The sequence below is a fragment of the Mesocricetus auratus genome, unplaced genomic scaffold (genome assembly GCF_017639785.1).
Source record: "Mesocricetus auratus isolate SY011 unplaced genomic scaffold, BCM_Maur_2.0 Super-Scaffold_4256, whole genome shotgun sequence".
NCBI lineage: Eukaryota > Metazoa > Chordata > Mammalia > Rodentia > Cricetidae > Mesocricetus > Mesocricetus auratus.
This window is the reverse complement of record NW_024429182.1, coordinates 28,423,438-28,447,029: the sequence shown is the minus strand read 5'-3', so window position 1 is coordinate 28,447,029 and position 23,592 is coordinate 28,423,438. Positions and strand designations below refer to the sequence as shown.

The following is a 23,592-nucleotide window of genomic DNA, read 5'->3' as shown; positions in this document are numbered from 1 at the left end:
TCCACCACTACCCAGTTTCAACCACACTCTTAACAAGAGTTGCTGGATTCTCAATGACAAGGTATTTCTAAATATAAAATAAATAAATGAATGAATGAATTCTGTAACCTGGGTACTGCAAGTGGGTTCTGGGAAGATGTGAGGCTGGCTTCCTGGGGAGGTTCGAGGACCAGCAAGAGAGGGTGCAAAGAAGTAGGAGCTGATGGAGTGCAATGCTTGGAGTTCATTTCCCAGAGCTCAGCAAGCCTTGAGCAGAGTCAGGAAAACAAGCAGTCACCTCTGTGGGGATGTCTGCTGAGTCTGGGGAAAGACAAAGTCCACACGGAAACTAAAAGGATCCAGAGCTCTCGATCATGAAGACAGCATTAAAAAATCCAGGGTGAATGCTGCAGGCCCCTTTCCAAAGCTTGTCTAAGATGTCTCCTTTGACAGGAAGAGACTTAGAAGGAAAGGGATGGGACCAAAGGCAGCTGGCTATTTCGGCACACAGTTCAATGCGGACAAATGATCTGAAAGTATAGTATTATGCGTGTGTTTGTGTTTAAAAAAAATTCAAGAAATCAAGGCAAGAACTTAGCCTCCTTTTTTCCTTACTGCACTAAAGAGTTTTAATGTATTAAAGAATCAAGTCTTTTCCTACTTGATGACATTCCAAACGATTTCCTAGTTAAAATCTCTTCTAAAGTAATGGTTATTTGAATGTGGTATAAAGGCAGAGACACTAAGGGAGGGATAGAAGGCAGGTTCAAAATCTTCTGGGATACAAGAAAAGGTAGCAGATGCATAGCCCCATGTCCCTCCCGACAGCTGTCTCATGTGAAGAGCAGAGGACTGCCAGGGGACAGGAGTGTGCCTGCCTGGTCTGCTGAGAGGACTGATGGGAAGACAGAGAAAGGGAAAAGTGCCACAAGAAACAGCTTTCTGTCACAGCAGAGGAGAACACATATGAAGGCGTCCAGATTGGCACCAAAGAACACATTTAATAGCCTGGCAGGCAGCAAGGAGCTCTACCCCCACAGAACGCTTGCCACACACTCACCAGCACATTGGTTCCTAACTGAGAGGGGCTGGCAAGGCTCGGCGATTCGGACAAGGGTGTGGCTGTCTGGCCCTATAGCTGAGGGACATTCCCAGATGAAAGTGATTCTGAATTTTCATCTAGGCCTTAGTCTAAGGTCCCCAGGGCAAGAGGAGAAACAAACAAAAAAGGGAAATGACAGGGAGGAACAATTTACCTTCGGAGAACAGTTGAAATGCATGCCAGGTACTGGGAGTGTAGTTACATACATTGTAATACACCGATACAGGTACAGCGTGCCAACTATGCAGAAAAATCTTCTGCTAATAATAGACCTAGAAAAAGGGAAAAACAGGGCAGATTCTCAGTCAAGAAATTCCGCAGCTTCATTTACTTAAAGTTTTCAAAGACCCGACAAAACAAACCCAGAAATCTACTCAAGAGCTTGAAACTAGAGTGGTACAAATATCACTGGCAAAAAGACCTAGATGGGGAGTTTTAGAATAGTGTGGGTAGTGCTTTATTTAAAAAAAAAAAAAAAGACCATTAACTGCAAAAGGAATCACATTGACCTACACTGCTACAAACTAGGCTTTATGGTCCTTAAATCTGAGTTGACATTTAATTAACAAGCAGATCTCACTTGGAGCAGTCTGAGCCATGCAATAATTGTGGCATTTAAATCTTTGTCCAAAAAGTCAAGGTGCTGAGAATGACATGAGCATGAAAACTGTGAATGTTTCCGCTGTTTAAGGAGTCACACAGTAAACAGCTAGAGTAGCAGGCATCAGAGACTGATTCGCTGAGCATTATGGGGTCAAGACAAGAACTATGGAAGGCAGAGTCCAACCTCACCACTGTTCCTCATTGCTTTGCTGCCTCAGACACTATATCTTTCCTCCTTTTCCTAATAAGGAAAACAGGAACAGCAACTCTAGAAGTACTATCTGGAAACCCCAGACACACAGCTACAAAACAGAAACAAGAACAAGAAAGAGCCATTAGTTTATAATGAGTGGGATGAATACATGTATATACTGAGTCCTATACATTCTAGCACCAAATTTCATCCGGCTCTCGGACTTGACCTCATTAATGTAGACCTAAGTGTCTCCTTAAGTGACAACCTTCACTTTCTCTTAACTTTCTCCCATTCTGCCACAGGCTAGAATCCCATCCTGTGGCTTACGTCATATCTTCAGGATTGAGGAGTTCAAATTTTCTTTTTGGCCTAGGTAAATATGTTTTCATAAAAAGGAAAATTTTGGAACAGTGAACAGATTTTTCCTTTAGAATAGCAAACACGTGGTTGTTCTACCATTGTGCACTGTATCTATTTTTGCTTGTGACAGACATGCCAATGGAGTGCAGCAACCAATGAAATTGTCTCATTCTAATCATTGTTTTAGTAAGAGGAATAAAGCAACCCACTGACTGCGATTATACACACACACACACACACACACATGCACGCACGCACGCACGCACACACACACATCCATCCCCAAAACAACTTTCTACTACTCTAACAGTATATCACTTGCATGCACGCACAGTTCATACAAGTTAGTTCCGGATTTACTAGAGATTTTGTCTTCATATCTGTATTTCATAAGATGGCTCAGAATTGTTGTATGAGAGCTGGCTCTAATTGTTTTCTCATAGTTACCTGTTCATATCTCTCCTAGTGGCAAGAATTTACTCTACAGAAAGCTGTCTCAGAGGTGTGTGCCTCTGGTCTCAAGTGTAATGAAAACCACAATACAAGTGAAAACTATGGTCTACAGATTATCAGCCAAGAATACCACAAAGGAAGTGCCAGTGTGAAAATAACAGTTTGAGATATGGTGGGCATACTGTAATGTTAAAAAGCAAAGTATTTATGTTTCAAAAAAGTATATGTACTTCTAATGTACAAAGGCATTCCTTTCACACATTCAAATATTCCACAAACTTGGAATTCTTAGTCAAAGATTTTAAGATATATGATTTATCTTTAAGATAAAACCACTATAACAAAACAAAGAGTTGTGGAGTCCAGTCACAACAGTTTTATCTACAAAACAATTCCAGGATGTAAGGCTCAAGGAACATGCCTGAACCCTTCATGAACTACACAAAGAACTATAGGCAACTAAGGAATCCAAGAGCAGGAGAAACAGTCTTTCTCAGGGACAAGCACACCAAGACCTAATGGTCCTCCCTGTAAACATATACACAAGTAACACTATGTAGACTGAGTAGGTTGTATTTATGAATTTTGGAATATATATGTGTGTGTAACAACAATTAATGACAAGAGGTCTTGAGTTTGATATATTTCTTTGAGCAGCCCAAATTCTACTCTATAGCCAAGAGTTGCCTGCTGCTATGAATTCATAGAAAGAGACAATTTGTGGAGGCAAAACACTTTCCAGTATTTAATTGAACTTTACTCATTTCTTTGGCCATTTTTTTCCTGTAGACTTTTAAACCTTTGTACTAAATGGCAGAAACATTATAATACTGCTGTTTTCAGCCTGGTTGTTAAATCACATGATTCCAAGCCCTAGTTCCTTTTAAAATTAGGGATGTTCTAAAGTTCACTAGGGACCTTGGGCCAGGGCCCAGTGATTCAGTATTTGCTTGTATTCCAAGGCCCTGAGCTCAATTACCTACTCCAATCCCTGCCCAAACAAAGCTTTATCAGTCACTTGTACTGGAAACATGTTTTTTCAGCAAGTCCTAACTGTATATAGAATATTTACAATTTTACTCATATTTTCTTATACATACACTGTCACATCCTTCACCACGACCTCAAAGACCCAAGTCTCCATAGCCTCTGTCCACCCTTGTCTACCCCTGCACTCCCCACCCTGAGAAACATCTAGACTTCTACTTTAGCACCCAAAGCTCTTTGCCCACTACCTGCAAAAACCATCCTACTGTAGATAGGCCCTCTGTGGCAGTGACTCTCTGCCTGGACTGTTGGCATTCTGCCTTCTAGAGCCTGCCTGCCATTTAACCTACAGTTCATATTCAGTTCAGAGCTGACCTCCTTGAAGGAAGCCCCACTGTTTCTTTTCACCCTATGTTTTACTACTTTCTTCACAGAATTAACAATCCTTTCAGAACCCCATTGAAAGAAAAACCACTTTCTAAAACTAGTGAGACTGCCACTGCCACAGGAGTCACTCAGCACTGAGGACCTTGCTGCCCTGCTTTGGGGCTTTGTCTCTGGCTCCCAACAGCTTGTCCCCATTTCTGTCCACACACATTCATCCTGTAAGCCCTTTTGTTCATCTGCCTGAATTAATCTGCCCAGATGATCACTGTCCCACCATCCTACACCTATCTTTTTTTGCATTCACATTTTAATTTAAAATATTTGTTGAGATGGCTTCATCCATTTAAACAGAAGATTAGAGACTGTGAGTTCTGCCACCTTTCTCCCTTCCCCTCCCCATCCCCCATACAGCACTTCCCACACTCTAGGAGGTTACAAGACAGCACGCAGCTAGTACCAAACTATGTACATATATTACAATGTACAGGAAGCAGATATGACATCACAGCTATAAGAGTTGGTAAGAACATCCAGGCATCACATTCAAATGTCTTCCAGATGAAAAGCAACATAGTGTTATTCTAAAAACATCAAACTCATCTGTTTTTATTCTATTTGCCCTTTGGGTATGAAATTAATGCCACAGTATGTGTTAAGAAAATACATTTCCAGAGGGTATATGTTATAGTAGGAAAGTTCCAGACTAGGCTTATATTATACCAAAGAGCCTTCACTTCTCAACATATGATTTTGTGAGATGCTGTACAAGTCAATAGATTTTCCGAGTCTCGGTTACCTTCACTGAGAGAACAGAATAACACCATTTATTTTTAAAAGGCTTATTGAATCAATGATATTACAATTCATGTAAAAATTGTTACTCAAAAAATCAGCTATTTAGAATCTTCTTCTTGACTGAATAGATGAAAAGAGTCTTAATATGGAAGAAAATGTGCAGAATAAAAGAAACCCTGAGTAAACACACAATAGATTCAGCTACACGGAGCAGAAAGAGAAAGGAGAAAAGAAAAGGAAGAAAAGAGACTAACTCTGAGCCCTTCTTTCATTTACTGATGGAGAGAACTATGGACAGGTTACCAGGCAATCAAATAATGGGAGAGGTGTCAAAAAAATTGGAGTAACATGAGGGAGCTTTGTGTTCCTGGTTTGAATATTTGAGGTATTACTATGAGTGCGATGAAAAATTATCTCTACAGAACTGCTTTGTTCTCTGCTGTACCCACAATACACCTGTAGGGGGCACTGAGGTCTCTGTGCTCACAGATAAGCACTAGGGGAACCTGATCTTTAAACACACAGGGTTTTTCTGTAAGGGAAGGAATGAGTAATCTGTTATCCTCCCAAAAGGCTGAGAGCCACAGTGATAGCCTGGTGACCTTTGCACTATTTGTGTGGCTGGAGACTGCACTGGATCCTCCCCTAGGCCATACTGTAAGCTTGTTTTTCTCAGTCAATCCATAGAACCCATTTGCATTTAGCTTACTTTGTTCCTCAAAGAGATTTATGTATGTTTTGCGCATGAGGAACAGAGTTAATTATCACCAGAATATATTTTCACCAAATTGTGCTGCGCTTAAATATGCCTAAAGTAAACTACTAGGGTCAGACTCCACAAGTTTGAACCAACCCTGACAAGTGAGTTGTGTTGAACCAAATCAGCTTCTTGCCTCCTGCAGATTGTCACTCTTGCTAGTCATGGAAGTTACACAGACACCTGCAAATACACTTAGCAATAATGCTTGGCAAATAACTAAACAGAGAAAGATGTTGGAAACCCAATTAGAGAAGAAACATCTGGTCTACCATAGTGTAAGGCGAAGTGCTAATCAAGTGAATTGACCCTAGGAAATGGCTGTTCTGGAACTTGGAAAACATTTACTGAATAGGAACCTGGAAAGAATTGTTTCACATCAAATGTTCTACATCAAGTGCTTTAAGAACTTTAATCTTCATCATCAAAGACAAGAAAACAAAGGACAGTGCTCTAACAGTATCTGTGGTCATAAACTACCATGGAGATTAGAGAGGAAGGACCATTTTGATAGACAGCTAATGTGAAAATAAACACTGAAGGAACTGAACTAGGGCAAAATGAAAGATAAATATTAGTGGACAGTCCTGTTAATAACAAACAGATCTAAATTATTAAATTAGCATCTGAAAGAAGCAGTTGCCAATCATCCCCAAGATCCTGTCCTCAGAAATTAAATTCTAAAAAGAAAGGGAATGCTATAGTCTTATAGTGGCAGAAATATAGCAAATATACAAGACTCCCCAAACCACAACTTTGGTTGAAGCCTAAACTATGAACTAAGGTAGTAGTTTAGTTCAGTGGTAGAGGAGGTGATTTAGCATGGGCGAGGTCCTGGGCTCAGTCACCAGCTCCACCTGCCTACTCCCCTGTCCCCCTCCACATGCACAAAGCATACAGATTTTAAAATTAAAGCTGAAAGTAAAGAAAGGACACAGATTTGGATTCCTAGTTTCCAAATGGTAGCACAGAGCCACCCACAAATCCAGTTCTAGGGAATCCAACACCCTCAGGCACCAGGTACACACATGGTACATAAACACAAATGCAGGTAAACACATAAACATTAACACATAAATCCTAGAAACCAAAAAAAAAAAAAACAGGAAAAACTAGTTTTTTGTTCTAAAGACATCTCTGACCACATAATAATACTGTTGGTGAACACTAAACATCCATCCTCCTACTGTAATAATCATCCCAGAAGAGCAACACTGGAAAACTGCACATGCGGGGACACTTTTAAACACAGATGTTCAAAAGGCATAAGGAGGATCTGTCCAATCATTTCCCTTATCTGTTTCTTTCTCTTTGGGATCAGTTTTCAAAGAACCCATTTAATGACCTTTTCTACTTATCAACAGTCCTACTATGACCCTGAAATATCCTCCTTATCCCCAAACATCTCTACCAATGAGCTCTGAAGTCCACACCATAATCTATCTGTTTTTGTCTTTTTTCTTCAAATATTTATATCACCAATGGATTACTACTAGTATATCCAATTCACTCACCCAACTGACTTACTCTCTTCTTCTCAGGTGAAAGTCTAACACCCAAACCATGACAGAAAACACAGCACAAGATATAAACCTATAGGGTGAAAAGGGCCAAGGAAAAAACACCCTGACTTTGACCTGACCCCAGGAACAGGCTTGAAATCCCAATCTCTGAGCTTGTCCCAGAGTCAGGCTGCAGAATCTCACCAATCCCTTAGCACAGAGTCCCACCAATCACTGAGGTCCTGAGCATGAAATCCCACCAATCCCTGAGTTTGCCCCAGAACCAGGCTACAAAAATCCACCAATCCCAAGCCCCTGAGAAGCCCCTCCCCCCCACCAAGAAACCTATATGTAACCTTGTTCCCTTTGCTGCTGCTTCTCATTCTAGGGGCAGCCACCCTCCTGGATTCTTCCTTGCCAATAAATCTCCTGAGTGAGGTTTGTTGTGCAGTGTGACATTTTCACTGGAGTGGATTCCAGCTGTAACAACTTCCCCTGGTGCCAGAGCAAGCCAGACCAAAGTAGAACTGTAACACTTTCCCTGGGGAAACGTTCCCTTAGCCCAGCAGAACTGTTACACTCTGGGGGACCCGAGTAGAGCTGTAACACTTCCTGGGACCTGAGCAGAGCTGTAACACTCCTCTGGAGTAAAGGGGAGTGGAGCTATAACAACTTTGCTGGGGAAAGTCTCCCATGTTGGGGCAGAGTTGTAACACTTACATTGGGGAAACCTTTCCCTGGAGCAGGGCTGTAAGCTGCCACCTTTATGGTGACTTTGTGGTCAACCCCAGCTCCCAACTGCCAGGATCCCTTTCCATCTCAGCTGCAATGCTTACATCAATTCTCTGTATTCAACTCTTGCTATCCTGTTATCTACAACGCAGCCATATAATTTTAAAACCTTTTTCATATTTGTGTGTGTGTGTGTGTGTGTGTGTGTGTGTGTGTGTGTGTGTGTGTATGTGTGTGATAGGACAACTCGTGGGAGTGGGTTCTCCCCTTCTACTATACGAATTCTGAGCTCCAAACTCCAGTTTTCGGGCTTGGTAGTAAGTGCCCTAACTGAGCATCTTGCTGACCTCTTACATAATTCTTCCACAAGTGTGTCTGTATCATTACATGTCAGTGGTTTATCACACTTGACATTAAATCCACACTCTACTAGCTCCATTTGAGACCCTGTCTATACCTCACTGAACTCGTGTCACAGATATCTCCAGCTCACTGGGCCATTACAAACATTTTGGAGCCCAACTAAGCCAGAGAAACAAACCCACCCTCAAACATTTGCTATGACTCCTATCTGGAAAGTTCTCAGTCTTTCATTTGACTCAAGTGTCTGCTGAACTGCTATGGCATCTGTGGCCTTTCATAATTACCCAATCTGAAAATATCACCTCTGCCCTAGTTCCAACACTCCCAAGCCCTTATGCTGACTCACTGTCTCTATATCCCTTATACTAGCTGATGTCATATGCTCAGCTGTTTACTGACTGCCCCACTCTGCCCAGACTAATAACTTCACACTTCTCACTGCAGCATTCCCCAGGGTCTAGCAAGGCTGGCACACAGTAGGCTCCTCAGTGGACTCAAGCTGAATGAATGGATGGATTTTAAATGTGCCAGGCTCTGTCACAGACCATGACCCTATTGTACAAGTGGGAGTGATGAACATGACATCATTTTCTCCTCTAAGGAAAATTAAAAAAACAAAACAAAACAAAACAAAAACTAGCACTGGAGGAGACTCATGTAGAACTGAGAGAATGAAAGTGCTATGAGCTTAAGGTGTGTACAGAAAACTGGAATAGCTGCAGGTAAAATAGGGCGGAGTTAAACTCCATGTGAAGAGCTCTGAGCGTCAAAGCTAAGAGTTGTGTCTTCATCTGATTCCACAGTGTGGGTCCCCAATTAGAAATGAAAGGAGGAGCCCAGCGGTGGTAGCGAACGCCTTTGATCCCAGCACTCGGGAGGCAGAGACAGGCGGATCTTGGTGAGTTGAGGACACTCTGGTCTACAGAGTGAGTTCCAGGACAGGCTCCAAAGCCACACAGAGAAACCCTGTCTCAAACAACAACAGCAAAAGAAATGAAAGGACACATGCCTAAATACAGAATTAGAATTGCCCTAACTCATTATATAGTCAATACCAACTGAGCTGTTCTACATTTCTAGAAAATGCCACTGGTCAGAGAAGGGGAAAAACAAATTAGAAAACACAGTTCACAAATCTGGTTTTGGTCCAGGAGAGTCTGAGGCACCCTGATCACCACACTTGGTCTTACGCTGGCCCTAATAAGGAAACTGCCTTCTCTGTCAAGGGTCAACGTTCTGACAGGGTGGGGCCACAGGAACCAGGCATGGGTGCCACAGTGTTAGCTGAGAGCCACACACAGGAGAGCCCCAAGCCTCAGCTCTGTCAGTCTGCAAGCCCCGAATACTCTTTATGGTGCTTTCTTAAAACAAGGGGTACCTGGTTTGCAGTGAAGTCTGACACAAAGGCAGAGATTTCCCGGGGATTTTTCCTAGTCAGTGGCTTGAAAGTCCAATTCTAAATGAGGAGACAACATTATTTACAATTTTAAAAACCAAAAGAAGTTCAGAAGCTACTTTCACAGTGAAGGACAACTGTGTGCAACATAAGACAGGACTGAATGTCACAAATTCAGAACCAAGGTGTTCAGAGCCCTAGAAGTCTGGCTAAAGGACTGATTCATTGGTGGTAGAGGTTGCCCAAAATTTTGGTGGTCCATCTCACTTCCAATTAGTGCATCATCCTCGCCATGATTACCTCTTCTCTCGTTAGAAAGTACAAGGAAGAAGGGATAACAGGATGGATGCCAGGATTCGTAAAGAGAGAATGATTGGGGTGGGGGTGGAACTCGGGCTTTGATTCTAAGGAGTGGAGAAATGGTTCAAGGTAAACCATCTGGCTGGTGGATGCTGGAGAGAGGGGTCAAACTCACAAACACACAAAAACAAGGAAAGTTAGGGAGGGACGCTATCCCATAACAAGAAGGCTCCATGTTTCCAAAACAGTCCATACATAAAACTGTCCCACAGCAAGATCCAATAAGCTGGAAATGGGGGTGTGTGGGTGGGTGTCTGCATAATAGTACAAAAGGTTTAGTCTTCGTGATGAGAGCCAGGGATGGTGTTCATCAGTGCACACTTCTCCTCCTGTCTCCCATGCCTGTAATGCCACATACACTGGGAGAGGTCATGGACAGTCGAAGGGGAGGAGGGTGCTTAGGACAACAGTCTACTTCTATTTCCAAAGGTGGAAGATAGACTGAGGACCTTAAGGGATCCTTAGCTGGTTGCATTCAAGTCAAAATTACCTGACTCATCTAATTCCATCACAGTAGATTACCCAGCAATGCTAGGGCCAATTGAAGTTTTCTAGGACAACAAAAACCTTGACAGAGACACTATTATTTTTTTCTGTGAGAGGGACTAGGCTCCCGAGTTGAAAAAGTTCATTTAAGCCACCTAGCATATAAAGCCACAGCAGGGGCTAAAACCCAGGCCACCTCCTCCAGCACTGAATTAGCTTTGCAGCCAACATTGCAACTGGTTTATTGCTGTTGAACAATTTAAATAAATAAAGTACTACAGTGGTGGCAGTAAGTACCAGGAGAATACCAACTTAAAAAAATTTAAAGAGAAACAGATTTGGGGGAAATTCCCTGGTAGAAAAATAAAAGAAATTAGTCCCATGATTAAGAAACTTCCTCAGAATAAGACTGAAATCATAAAGCATCTCAATCCTGCAGTAAGTTTGACTTACTGAGTTATGTTCCAAGGCAATAAATTTGCCTGTGTGTGCAAATTTTGGTGGAAAGCCAGAAAGTGAACTCACAAAAACAAAACAAATTTTAAGGGAAATAAAACAAAAACCCTAGAAAGCTTAATGTAAGCTGCCTTTCCCTCTGTAAAGGGAAAGCATGGGAAATATTTTCAATGGGAGAAAAGGTGAAAAGTCAAAATGTTCCTAAGTGAAAAGCAGGACTACAGTTGTCAGTCAAGAGAATGTTTGCAAGGAATCCCAAACATCACTATTCCTCTCAGAACCAAAGCAACAACATTGTTTTTTCTTCACTAGATTGCAGGGCCCACCAGTTCCATTTCAAATTCTACGTCAGTTATAAAATTGTAGCCAATTGTCAAATTATCCAAGCAAACTTTACCAGAGTGAAGGCGATCTCTCTGGTGAGGTCAGCAGGAACCCTTCCCTTCCTACTTGTGGATGTTTGACTTCATGAACTGAGAAAAAGTTTATCCACCACCAGGAAAACATTCAGAGACAAATTCAACAGAAATGCTCCACCCGCAATTTGTTATCTTGATGGAAGACGATTTACTCCAGTAAATCGTCTTTGGCCTGAGCCAAAGAAACGCAAACAGCTGGTGGTTCCATCATCAGAAGCTGCCCAGAGTGACAGCTCTAGGTCTGCAGAGAAGCAGCCTCAGTGTTGGCCTTAGTCTCAGACATGGACCTGCTCACTGCGTAGATTTAGTTATGATGCCTCGGGGACGACAGCAGCAAGCTTGGGCTGTGGCCAGGAGAGTGGTACCTCCTATTGGTACACCCAAGTCCAGTGGGTAGGGAGAAATGGTCATTCTCGACTGCACACAGGGAAGTCACAAAGATGTTCCACTCAGAAAAACACAGACACCAAGAACAAGGGAAATTAATCAAAACCAAGGGAAGATGTTTATTGAAGTAAATAGCTTACTTTAGGAAATCCCTGCTGTGATTAGAGACTGGGACATGAGAATTGCTTTGGATCTAACTAAAACTCAATACAGACTTACTGAGAAACTCAAAGATAGCACCCACTGTTTTAAGTGCTACACATTCCATAAGATGGAATCATACAGGTCCCACCACATTCTACCTGCTTAAATTAAATGAGGTATCACTATCTCTCAACCAAAGTCATTATAGAATAGCTGTCTGAACTCTACATGCCAAAATCTATGAATACATACTGATAAGGTTCCAGGATTTCTGGAGGAGAACTATCCTACCCACAGCATATAGGCCAACTGCCAATAGTTCACCTGAACAAATACCAACCAAGACTAGGTAGCTTTAACATATCCCCCTTACTCCACCCCTAGTTACTCACTAGCCTTCTCTCTCTCTCTGAAGATGTCCAAGTGCCTGCTTTCTTATTACCTGAAAACAGACCACCATCATTGTCTTAATCCTGAAGGAATCGTGTATCAAACAGGCAACAAACACAGTATTCTCTCAAATCTGTAGGAGCTTCAGTTAGTCCCATGGGTGTGAGGTTTCAAAATTAGCATGCTTTGATCTCAACACTTGGGTAAATTTTATTTCCAAACAACAACTAGATAGACAGATAAATGATGCAAATCCATCATCATTGGATCTTAAGACTATGTGTATTCTACTTACTTGTATTTTAAGAGCAGCCACTGAATTAACCAGAGTCCTACAAGGATCATGCCGTTAATTTCGCAAATAGAAAAGGCCCACTGCACCCGGTTAAAATGGTCAAAAAACGTGTCCGGTAGTGGAGGCTGCACCTCCTTAGGAGGTACTCGTTCATGGACGACCGAGATCATCACTGTAGTGAGAACAAAACAGGAAAGTGCATAAAGAAAGGCCAGAAAAGTCTTGCCCCACTCCATGGGGTACTGGGAGCGCTCTGGTTCTGGCATGGGGATCTTTATCATCTCTTTCCTATACCCATTTGGCATTCCATTGGGTTTAATCTTGATGCTGAAGCTGCCATCAGGGTTGGGAATGTCAACGCCAACGCTGAGGTGCCCATTGGCGTGGCCATTCTTGTGTGCTTCCATATGGTGCTCCATCTTCAGGGTCTCGATCATGTCTAAGAGCCGCTGCCCGTTGTCAGACGAGACTCGGCACAGTGGGGGTTTTGTGAAATCCTCTTGGGTTAGGTTGATCAAGTCCTGGCCCGTGAAATGTTCTAGAGGCTCACAGTATTCTGGCATAGCGTTCTCCAGCAGCCAGTCTGCCACCTTCTTGGGTGACCAATAAACTACTTCCTTCATGGTACTGGCAGACAATACGCAGTACCCCCAACTTGCTCTCAGACGTCAGCAGTCACTGTTTGTACAGGGCAGGACACTATCCCTCCTTGGTCGGTTCATCTTGTTGGGTCTCATGAGCAGAGACTCAGCTGGCAAGATGGTCAGGGCAGTTTTAAAACACTCCTTGTAATGGTGTCCAAACGTTAATTCACCTCATTTCTGAACAGAATCTTCCTTCTGTGGGAGGAAAAGAGAAGGTCAGACTCATGGGACGTCCACATCAGTTCCTTCAAGATGCAAAGAGGTTTGGAGTGCATAATGAAAGCGAGAGGCAGTCATCAGCAAACTGTTTAAATGTGTTAGTTTCAGGCACTGCTGATTCCCTGATTGTTAAGTCTTCCGTGACAGATCATTAAATTGGATCTGAGAATGTGTAAGGTCAAGGACAGCAGTGGATGGATCTCCCAGGGAGTACTTATTAAGAAGTCAACAGAGTCTGGACCCTGCTCAGCGGGGGCCATTGATTCTCTCTGTACGCAACACACTTTCAGGACATAATATGACAGAATCTGGCAAACTTGTTTAATCCATCTCTCTGGTGAGGAATGCTGAAAATGCGCACAATGTGGCATTTGAGGTATCACAGAAGAAAAAAAATCACAGAAATGTTGATCTCTAGATCATCTGGTCCAACAATTTTAAAGTTTTTTTGGCCCCTACTAGTTCATTTTTTCTAAACATGTGTGAACCCTAATATAGAAAAGAGTACCACTGTGGCTGACTGGGTTGACACAGGCAGAGCCCAGGATCCATAGACCCTCGACACTTCTCTAGATCCCCACTTCTGTAGATCCCCATGATTTTAAATCAGAGAACTTAATCTTCCTCTCATCTATAAAAGAGGAACGAGTTCTATAAAAGTCAAAGGACTTGCCCATAGTTGAATGTATAGATGGATATAAGTCCAGTGTTATGTGTACATTAAAATACTTAACCAGTAGTGTAACAAAGGCATGTGCTCTAGGGAGGACCCTAATGGAAGCATGCGCACATGTGTAAGAGCGTTGCAGAAAAAGGTGGGAAGACACAAACCAGCTAGACCATGCTTGATGATTCTGAGTGTATTCCCATTTTTCCGCCACAGATTTCTTTAATTTACTTTTATAGCAATCAATAAGAAGTGCTCAAAGCAGAAGACTCAACTTCATATGAAAGCAACATAGCTATGAAACTTGATTTTGGTCCCAGCATCTCTCCTGCTTGCCCCCGGTCTAGGCTTCAGCTTGTTCATCTTTAACATGGGTACAGTAACAATAAAGTATTTCCTTCATAGGGTCTATATATATATGGAAGTGGATGAACAGCCAAGCTCTGTAAGTAGTGATTTTCAGAGAAGTTTGGGGGTGAACATGTCTTTTTACCCCTTTTCAAATTATCAATCATATTCCTCTGACCACTTTATCTCCCACTACAACAAACCCTACCAGCTGAATTTTTTTCTGAAATGATTTTTTAAAATTTATTTATTATGTATACAGTCCTCTGCCTGCATGCCAACAGAAGGCACCAGACCTCATTCAAGATAGTTTTGAGCCACCATGTGGTTGCCGGGAATTGAACTCAGGACCTCTGGAAGAACAGTCAGTGCTCTTAACCGCTGAGCCATCTCTCCAGCCCCTGAAATGATTTTTTTGATTGTTTGTTTTTTGTTTTTTGAGACTGGCTTTCTCTTTGTAGCTTTGGAGCCTATCCTGGCACTCGCTCTGTAGACCAGGCTGGCCTCGAACTCAGAGAGCTGCCTGCCTCTGCCTCCCCAGTGCAGGGATTAAAGGCATCCACCACTAATACCAGGCACGTCAAGCCCATCAAATCGTTTTTTGATAGCCTGAAGAACACTCCAAAGTATGCTACAAGATAGGTCAGCATATTCCATTCTGTAGCCAATGGAACTATAAAAGCATTCCCTCCTGTACGTCCCCCAACCTGGGATCCCTTCTTCTCGTTGATCTTCTACACCTACATTCCTTTCCACAGTCCCCAAGTCCCTTCCTCACTACTATCTGTGACATACAACAGAATCTAACCATCTGGTGTGTTTGTGTAGGAGACCATTCAGATGACGTTCTATAGGAGAAATATGTCAGGCAGCTAACACTGGCACCTTAGTGAAGTCCTTTACCTGTTCCTAGGCGGTTTTGACTGAAAACCAAACCTAATTAACTACCTCACCCACCTTTGCGCAGGCTACAATCATTATGAGAACAGCTTAGGTAACAACCTCCAGAAAAAGCTAGGCTGAACTCATATACGGCCTGGCTTATTGGACTTACTGTACAAAAAAGGGAAGAAATAACAGAAAAAAGAAAATGATATAAACAGTTCCTCCTCAAATATTTGAGAGGCAGAGAAGGTATGGGAACTCTCATTCATCTCTACTTCTTAGAGACAACACACAGTCAGATTTTGATTTGTTTAAAATTCTATCCACAGGGAAGACTTGGCTCTACAGCCAAGGGGCTTTGCAGGGCACACCTGCTGCAGAACAGCCAACAGCCTTAAGCATGGAGGATGGGGTCCAGAAGGACTTCCTATTTGGTCTTAACCAAGTGAAAAATAATTATATAAAATTCAACTGGGCTCAGATTAAGATAGATTTTAGTCTTTATTATTATAAAAGCCTTTCAATGATATGGCACACCACCGTACAATGAATTTATAGTTAATTATGAAAGCCAGATCTTTAAGGAAGAAAATATGAGCTAACACAATCATTTTGGAAATGTGAAAACGATTCGAGGCAAAAACCACTAAATAAATCTTTTAGGACTATTTGCTTATACTTCTTCAAAAGAAACTACTATATGGCTTTGTCACCCAGAAAAGCCTAGAAATAAAACAGACTTGTGTTAATAAACACCTAACAGAATTAAGTGAGACACAAGGGTTTTAAAAACTAAAGCATTGCCAGGCAGTGGTGGTGCATGCCTTTAATCCCAGCCCTCGGGAGGCAGAGGCAGGTGGATCTCTGTGAGTTCGAGACCAGCCTGGTCTATAAGAGCTAGTTCCAGGACAGCCTCCAAAGCTACACAGAGAAACCCTGCCTCGAAAAACAAACAAACAAAACAAAAAACCCCACAAAGAACACCTAAAGCATTATGCCAGCAATCCCAGTACTCAGGAGTCCGAGGCAGGAGGATGGTGAGCCTGGGGTCAGCCTGGGCTACACAGCAAGACCCTGTTTCATAAACCTGTAACAAAAATACAGCATCTCTCCCAAAAGAGTAGAATTAGGAATTGATTACAAAATGAAATCCAAGTCAATAATTCGTATCACTTTACTATGAAACAAATTGACATTTTCCAAAAGCTTCAAGTTTAGATAAAGGTTTCTGAATCTACTAGAACTTTCCATAAATGTCAACAATAGCCTAATTGACCTCTGCAGTCAATGAAATGCTTAGTTCTCCAGAACCTCAGTTTGGATATCCACTGAATGTTTTTCTAAAGCAACTCCAATAGGATGTAGCTTTTTGTATTTAGCACTTGAAGAGTTAATTTAAGTAAAAATAAAATTGTATATGAAAGGTCAGAGTAACGACACCGGTGAAAGAGCTACATATTTATTTCTACAGTCTGGGAACTTTAGAAGATTCCTTCTGCCGCTATAACCTTCACATTGGCCTTTATTTTCAATTGCTGGTACATGCAGTGCTCCCAATTCCACAATCCAGCTTTGGTTCACAAATCATCCCTTATGAGCAGCTCCTCCAGCTAAGAGTATGCTGACCTACTTTAGGGAGATCTGAAGAGGGCTCACTTTAAAAAAACACACACCTCTGCCTTCTGGTCTACTCAGCTAAGACTCTGGCTCTGAGAAGTCCTGCATTTAGTGACATCTTTAGGTCTCCACTTGATCTTGTTTATTTAACTGTGTTTAATACTTAGATTTCACACCATCTGTAGATGATTCTTTCTCAATGTCTACCCCACAGTTTAGCTAACTGTGTTGCCTCCAAGCTACACACAGAAACCCTGCCTCGAAAAACAAACAAACAAAACCTACAAAAAACACCTAAAGCATTATGCCAGCAATCCCAGTACTCAGGAGTCCGAGGCAGGAGGATGGTGAGCCTGGGACCGGCCTGGGCTACACACAAGACCCTGTCTCATAAACCTGTAACAAAAATACAGCATCTCCTTTTTTAACTCCACTCCCACAAATGTTGCTACAACAAGATGTAGCAACCTTCAATGTACCAGGGTGGAGGTGGCTTTTGGTTGGCAGGATTAATAGGATATAATGACAAGAAAGCAGTTGTGCCTGCTGTGTACTGTGAACCATGGTTCTGTCTATTCCAGAGAACTCCATCACCAGCAAAGTCCACCCCAACCCAGACATTTCATGACAGGGTGCTCCTATAAATATTCAGTAATCAGAGATTCCAAAGTATACCTTTATTAAAACAAAAATTAGAAATAACTTAAAAATTTATTATGCAACAGATAACTAACTCCCCACTAAAGATTGTAGCACATTTCTATATCTACAGTGATATTACAATTTTATGAAGAGAACATCAGATGAAATAGTGTGCCAATTTTGTTAATACATATATATGATAAATACCATGGGATAAACATGAGGCATTATTTATTAACTTCCTGTTGTCCTGGAATAACAGAATTATAAAATAATGATTTGCTTTTTCCCTCCCAATATTTTGAAATCTCTCTGATAAGCACATTTTATTCTTGTCTGGAAGAGGGGAAAAAAAACCTATTGTTGTTCTTCTAGGTATACTGCTTTAAAATATGAAGGTTGCACTGCAAGGCTGAGAACATGCATCCTTTACCAGCTTGCCTTAGAAATATGAAATGGGCTTGATGACGTAACTAAAATCTATAAACAGAACCCCAAATCCTACAATAAGAAACAGTCCTTAAAAGTGAGCCAATTTACCAGCAAAGATAAAACTAAAGCCTAACCCTAGGAGCATGACAAAACTACAGCTTAGATATCACCCACTATCCCACAGCAAAAACAAGCCAGAATTATAACTGCCTACGCCAAGTTTCCTCAGTATCTGCCCACTCAGGTGCAGCTACAAAATGGAAAGGACCACTTAGAAATTCTTCCCTGGTTGTTATAATGTGGGAAACCTTGCACAGCTCTCTGAAAATGCATCACTATAGTTTCCCTTGGGATTTAATTCTTGTAACTCACTTAAACTGAAGACAATCTATTCCCACGCAACCAACCAGCTGCCTCTACTCAGAGCCAGCAGGGCTCCTGTCCTGTTTGCCTGTTAATCTGTCATTCTTAGATTTGGACTCACTCTAGTGGCACTGGACAATGTCAGAGCATAGCCAATGCTCCAAATTCCAGCAACCCTCATATGAGCAGATGAGCACATTGCTAATGTCATCCAGCCAGAAGAGCTACTCCTTCCCAATACACCTCACTCTGTGCCTTTTCATTCTTTTTAAAAACCAAGAGCTCAAATTCCTATATACCATGCTTATTAACTGGACTATAAAGATATGCATAGCTCTGAAACTGCAGAAAAGTAAACTGAGGCTGTGGAAAAAGCCCAACTGATTTGGCTTGTTTTTTAAAGCCCCAGGGAGCTGGGAATATAGGACTGGTATATTCCCAGAAGGAGAATGCTTGCCTGATAGTGAGGCCCTAAGTTGAATTCCAAGCACTACAACAAACAAAACCAAAAGGCTTCAGTATAGATTCTAGGGCAGATATTTGCATATAGCTCACTTAAACAATCTTCCAAGTAGCATGTTGGAGGAAAGCAGTTATGAGAAGTAAATGTCTCAGATCTGGGAAGGCTGGGACTTGGAAGAAACTGAAAACAGCTGTTCAGAGGAGAAAGTGCTGACCAGCCACGGATGTGATGCCAAGGGTCCCTGAGATGCAGCTTTCCTGAGGTCTAAGGTTGGGCTTTTCTCACGACGCAGCTACATCTGAGAAGTCCCTGCTCCTGCAAGTAACCTCTCACCCAGACTCTGGTTGTAACCTCTATAAAAACCCACTGGTTCACCAACCTGGACTCCGCTGCAATCCCTACTTTAGTCTGTCACTGGCTCCCTTTTGGAGTGGGCGTGCTTGTGCTAGTGTGCCGCCTGTGTGCATACATGCCTGCATGCTTTTATATCCTGCAGAAAATGCTTCTCACATGTCACTGCTTGAGAATATACAGAAAGAAAAAAAGATCAATAATAATAATAATAATAAATAATAGAAATCACTCCAAAAAAAAAAACTGAATCCCAAAACTTGGGAGGGAGAGGCAGGCAGATCCCTATGAGGTTCAGGCCAGCCTGGTCTACATGTTGAGTTTCCAAACAGCCAGGCTACACAATCAAACAAAACAACAACAAAAAGTTGAAGTAGAAAGGATACAATTGTCCAAATTGAAAAGGTTCATTAAGCATTCAACATAGTAAATCCAAATAATAATACTTCTATTACTATTTCATATTAATTATCTTAAGGAAGAGAGAGAGCAAAGAAAACCAGACAACTGTCCCATCCTGCTTTTCACCTTGGCGGCATTTTCCTCCCTGTCACTCCAGCCAGAACATTCAGTCCCTGTCCTTAACTCTGGTATTGGAGCCAGAGTACTCACACGCACATGTAAAAGCAGAACTGAGAGTGTACTTCATAGCCTAACATACAGTAAGTATTTTCTCTGGATTTTCTAAAGTGCTCTCCCTTCTCACATATACCATCAAAATGTCCTTTAAGGCTAATGTTTTGTTTATAAATTACTTTTCTCCAAGACTGCTTCCTCTACCTACAAGTAGATAGAATTTTTTTGTCAAATATATGATTGTTTTGACTCTGAAATATGGCTGCTAATAGTCTATGAACTTTGCCACAGACAATAAAAGCGGAAGTCTTACAGCGTGCCTTCACTCTTTCATTGAGGACTACCCTGTGTCAAACTGATGCAGGCAGGCAGGGAACAGTTTCCTAATTAACACAAAAATCCTTATTATCCTTTTTATATAAAACAAGTTCCCCTGGTCTACTGAGGAACAGAAATACCCACTAGTTGGTTAAAAGTCTCCCATTTCACCAAGGAACTTCTATGCCATGCTTATGAATTCTCCCCACCGAAGCAGAGAAAGAACCTCATTTAAAGAACATGACCCTGGGGAATGACACCAGGTGTAAAATTAGCAACAACGCACAAGCCCAGATAGGAGAAATGCAGTTCAAGTGCCTCTCCCAAATACACTGCGAATGCTTCTTTGATAGCTAGTCAAGTTCAGAGCAGAGAGCATTCAAAGAGGGCTCTCCAGTGTGCCCACGGAAGACCACGCCCAGGTGACACTGCACTCAGCCAGGGGTAAGACAGGATCGAGGACAGCAAGGAAAACAACAGTAGACCTCTCCCTTTGCACACCACATCTGTGTCTTTTCCAGGCAGCAAGTGTGTCAGCTTCTACAAATAAGCAACCATTCATCAACTTCTTTCCAATTATCTGTGGCTCCTTGGTTCCAAGGCCTCGCAATCAAAACCATCTAAGGCCTCTGAACCTCTTTTTCAACTAACAGTTAAAAAAAAAAAAAAAAAAAAAAAGGCTCGGCTGAGAACCTTACCCATGATGCAAAGCGGCACCACAGCACAGAATCAGGTTACTGAGAGACTGCCACTCTGGCTTTGCCATTGAGCTAAGGAGTGAAACACCAGGGGGCAGCAAAACAGTAATGAGATGACAGGTTGCCCCTGCAGCCACCAGGTTATAAATGACCTGGAGCATCCTTCCAAGGGGAGGTCAACTAGGTAATGAAATGCCAAGAACTACAACCTCTGTTTTCTGAATCATCAACTGACACTCTTTTCCCAGTACCCTTATTTTAATGTACAGACCTTTAGCAATATAGCTATTTTTATATATCTGAGCTATCCTGAAATCCACAAAACCATTTCTAGGACCCCAAGAAAATATAAAAGCCTAAATATCAGAGATCACCATTTATTAGAGAGATTAGTCCTAAGAGCTCTGCTGAAATACAGACTTGTCTTATATAAAAAATTTAATAAGCTTTATCTCAATACAATAAAATGAGAACTTTAATCAATGGTGATTACTGAATTACAATTACATTATAAACATAAGGTATAAAGCTCCTTAACAAAAAAGTATGCTAAATTATTTTTTTTTAATGGCTAAGATCTGAAGAAGCATGGTAGGCTGTTTAGCATTGGGTCTAACAAGCTCTGTTCTCTCAGGAAGACCTGCGTGTCTGTCACTATGGTGCGTCACATGGAAAGAACTCAAGTTCAAAGTAAGTATAAATGTTTTCTCAAGTCTACAAGCGTTAGTCACATTGATGGTATAACTGTATAAATCATAGTTTTAAACCTACAGACAAAATGCCCCAAAAGTAAAAAAAATAAACAACATTACAGGACAAATGGTTTTTTAATGATATCGATCACAAATATGAAATGCTCTTTAAAATCTGATAAAGAGTTTAAATAAACAGGGACTGTAAATCTTCCAGCCATATACATATATAAAATACACACGTGTAAGTTCACACAAACATGTATGTTAGTTTGTCTGAGGTCAGGTGCTTGATCATAGTAGAACACACACACACACACACACACACACACACACACACACACGGTAGGGGGGGAGACAGAGAGACAAGGGGGAAGGGAAAGAGGAAGAGAGGGAGGGATGGAGAGAGAAAGAGACAGACAGACAGACAGATAGTCAACCTCATTAGTTAAAAACAAATTAGATATCGGAAGAGGCTTTGGTTACTGAATTGGCAATGGTGAAGCATCTAACAAGAAATGGTCTTGCCAAAGGTCCAAGTTCTGTGCATGCTACTGCTTAGCTGGTCAGGAATTCACCCCCTTCACCTGAGTTTCAATCACCAAGGTTCTGGAGTTTCTGCCACGGCTTCCATCTTGCCCCTGTACAAAGCCACCATTCTCAAGTCCTAGTTGTGACTCCCATCTTTGAGATCTTGTTCTTAAAACAAAATACACACTACATGGCTACATGTCGCATAAGACCCTTTCTGCCTTAGCATGGCCGAGTCCACCACTACCACTGTGCTACCCTGCTCAGTTTCCTGCTACTGCTTCAGAGCAGGGCACACAGCATAATTACACCATTTCTTGCTACTGTTTTATTGCTGAGGAGACACCATGACCAAAACAGCTCTTAGCACTTGGGAGGCAGAAGCAGGTGGATCTCTGTGAGTTCGAGGCCATCCTGGTCTACAAAGTGAGTTCCAGGAGAGCCTCCAAAACGATACAGAGAAACCCTGTCTCGAAAAAACAAAACAAAAACAAAAAAACCTTACTACATTTCTCTATTATTTTGTGTATATGTGTGTAGACATGCGCTTGTCATGGGTATGCATGGGTACCAAAGTACAGAATGTAGGAGGAATCTGTTATCTTCTACCCCATGGGTCTTGGTATTGAACTCAAGTCACTCAGTCTTGGTGGGCAAGCACCCTTACCCCACCGGACTATATTGTGGTCCCAAAACTGAACTGTTTCTTATTTCATCTACCTTCCCCTCACCACTCCCCTTTCTCTTCTTCTTTCTAAATGAGATAGGATCTCAAGTAGCACAGGCTGACTGTGTAGCCTGCGGTGACTTTGAACTTCCCCTCACCCCCCACCTACCGACTGAGAGGATTACAAATTTTGCCACTACACCCAAGTTACTGGTTTTTTGTTTTTGTTTTTTTTAAGTACTGCTGACTGAACCGTGGCTTTGTGTATGCTGGGTAAACATTCTACCAACAGAGGTAAAGGCCCTTACCCAGAAAAAAACACCCCTTAGTTTCTGAAATTTACAGAAGAAATTAACCACCCCGTGGCGGCACCCATGGGAAAGGTCTATAGAGGGTCCCTGAGTTTTCATCCTTGGTATAGGAAACATAACAGCTGAAATTACACAAAATTTATAGATTATCTGAACAGCAATGAACTAAAAACAAAACACTCGCAGTTTATCTCACTGTATGCATACTCATCTTTTATAGGAAATAAAACCCCACTCTCTTCAATACTACATTAATCCTCTTTAGCAGTGTTACCTAATCCGATTTTACAGGCTGGGGATACAGGTCAGTTGTTGAGCAACTGCCTAGTGTTTGCAAGGCCCTCAGTTTAATCTTCAGTCATGGAAAAATGAGAAAGGGAGGATGGGTGGAAAGAAGGAAGGAAGGGGGAAAACAGGGAGGGTATTAATTACAACAGGAAATGCAGCCTAGTATAGGATCTTAGGGACATTCCCCAACAGTTCTTGTATGAACACTGCTACATCCTTTAGGGACATGCTCATTATTGTGGAGTAGCAATGGAGATACTGGTAGGAATAGGGAGAATCCAGGCAGGCCTGTGCAGTACATTACCAAGATGACAGGTCTCTAACTATTCCT

The 23,592-nt window shown here is 41.8% G+C and overlaps 1 protein-coding gene across 14 annotated transcripts in view; it reads right to left on the bottom strand.

Moving 5' to 3' along the window:
- Sgms1 (sphingomyelin synthase 1) overlaps positions 1–23,592 on the bottom strand; it is a 242,644-nt gene that overhangs the window by 16,796 nt on the left and 202,256 nt on the right. For all 14 annotated transcript variants that reach the window (XM_040745509.1, XM_040745527.1, XM_040745537.1 and 11 more), the window contains 2 exons: positions 12,550–13,388; positions 1,236–1,353 (listed from right to left, as the gene is read on the bottom strand). In XM_040745509.1, coding sequence (XP_040601443.1) covers positions 1,236–1,353; positions 12,550–13,172 — 741 coding nt within the window. In that variant the 5' untranslated portion in view covers positions 13,173–13,388. The remainder of the gene's footprint in view (positions 1–1,235; positions 1,354–12,549; positions 13,389–23,592) is intronic.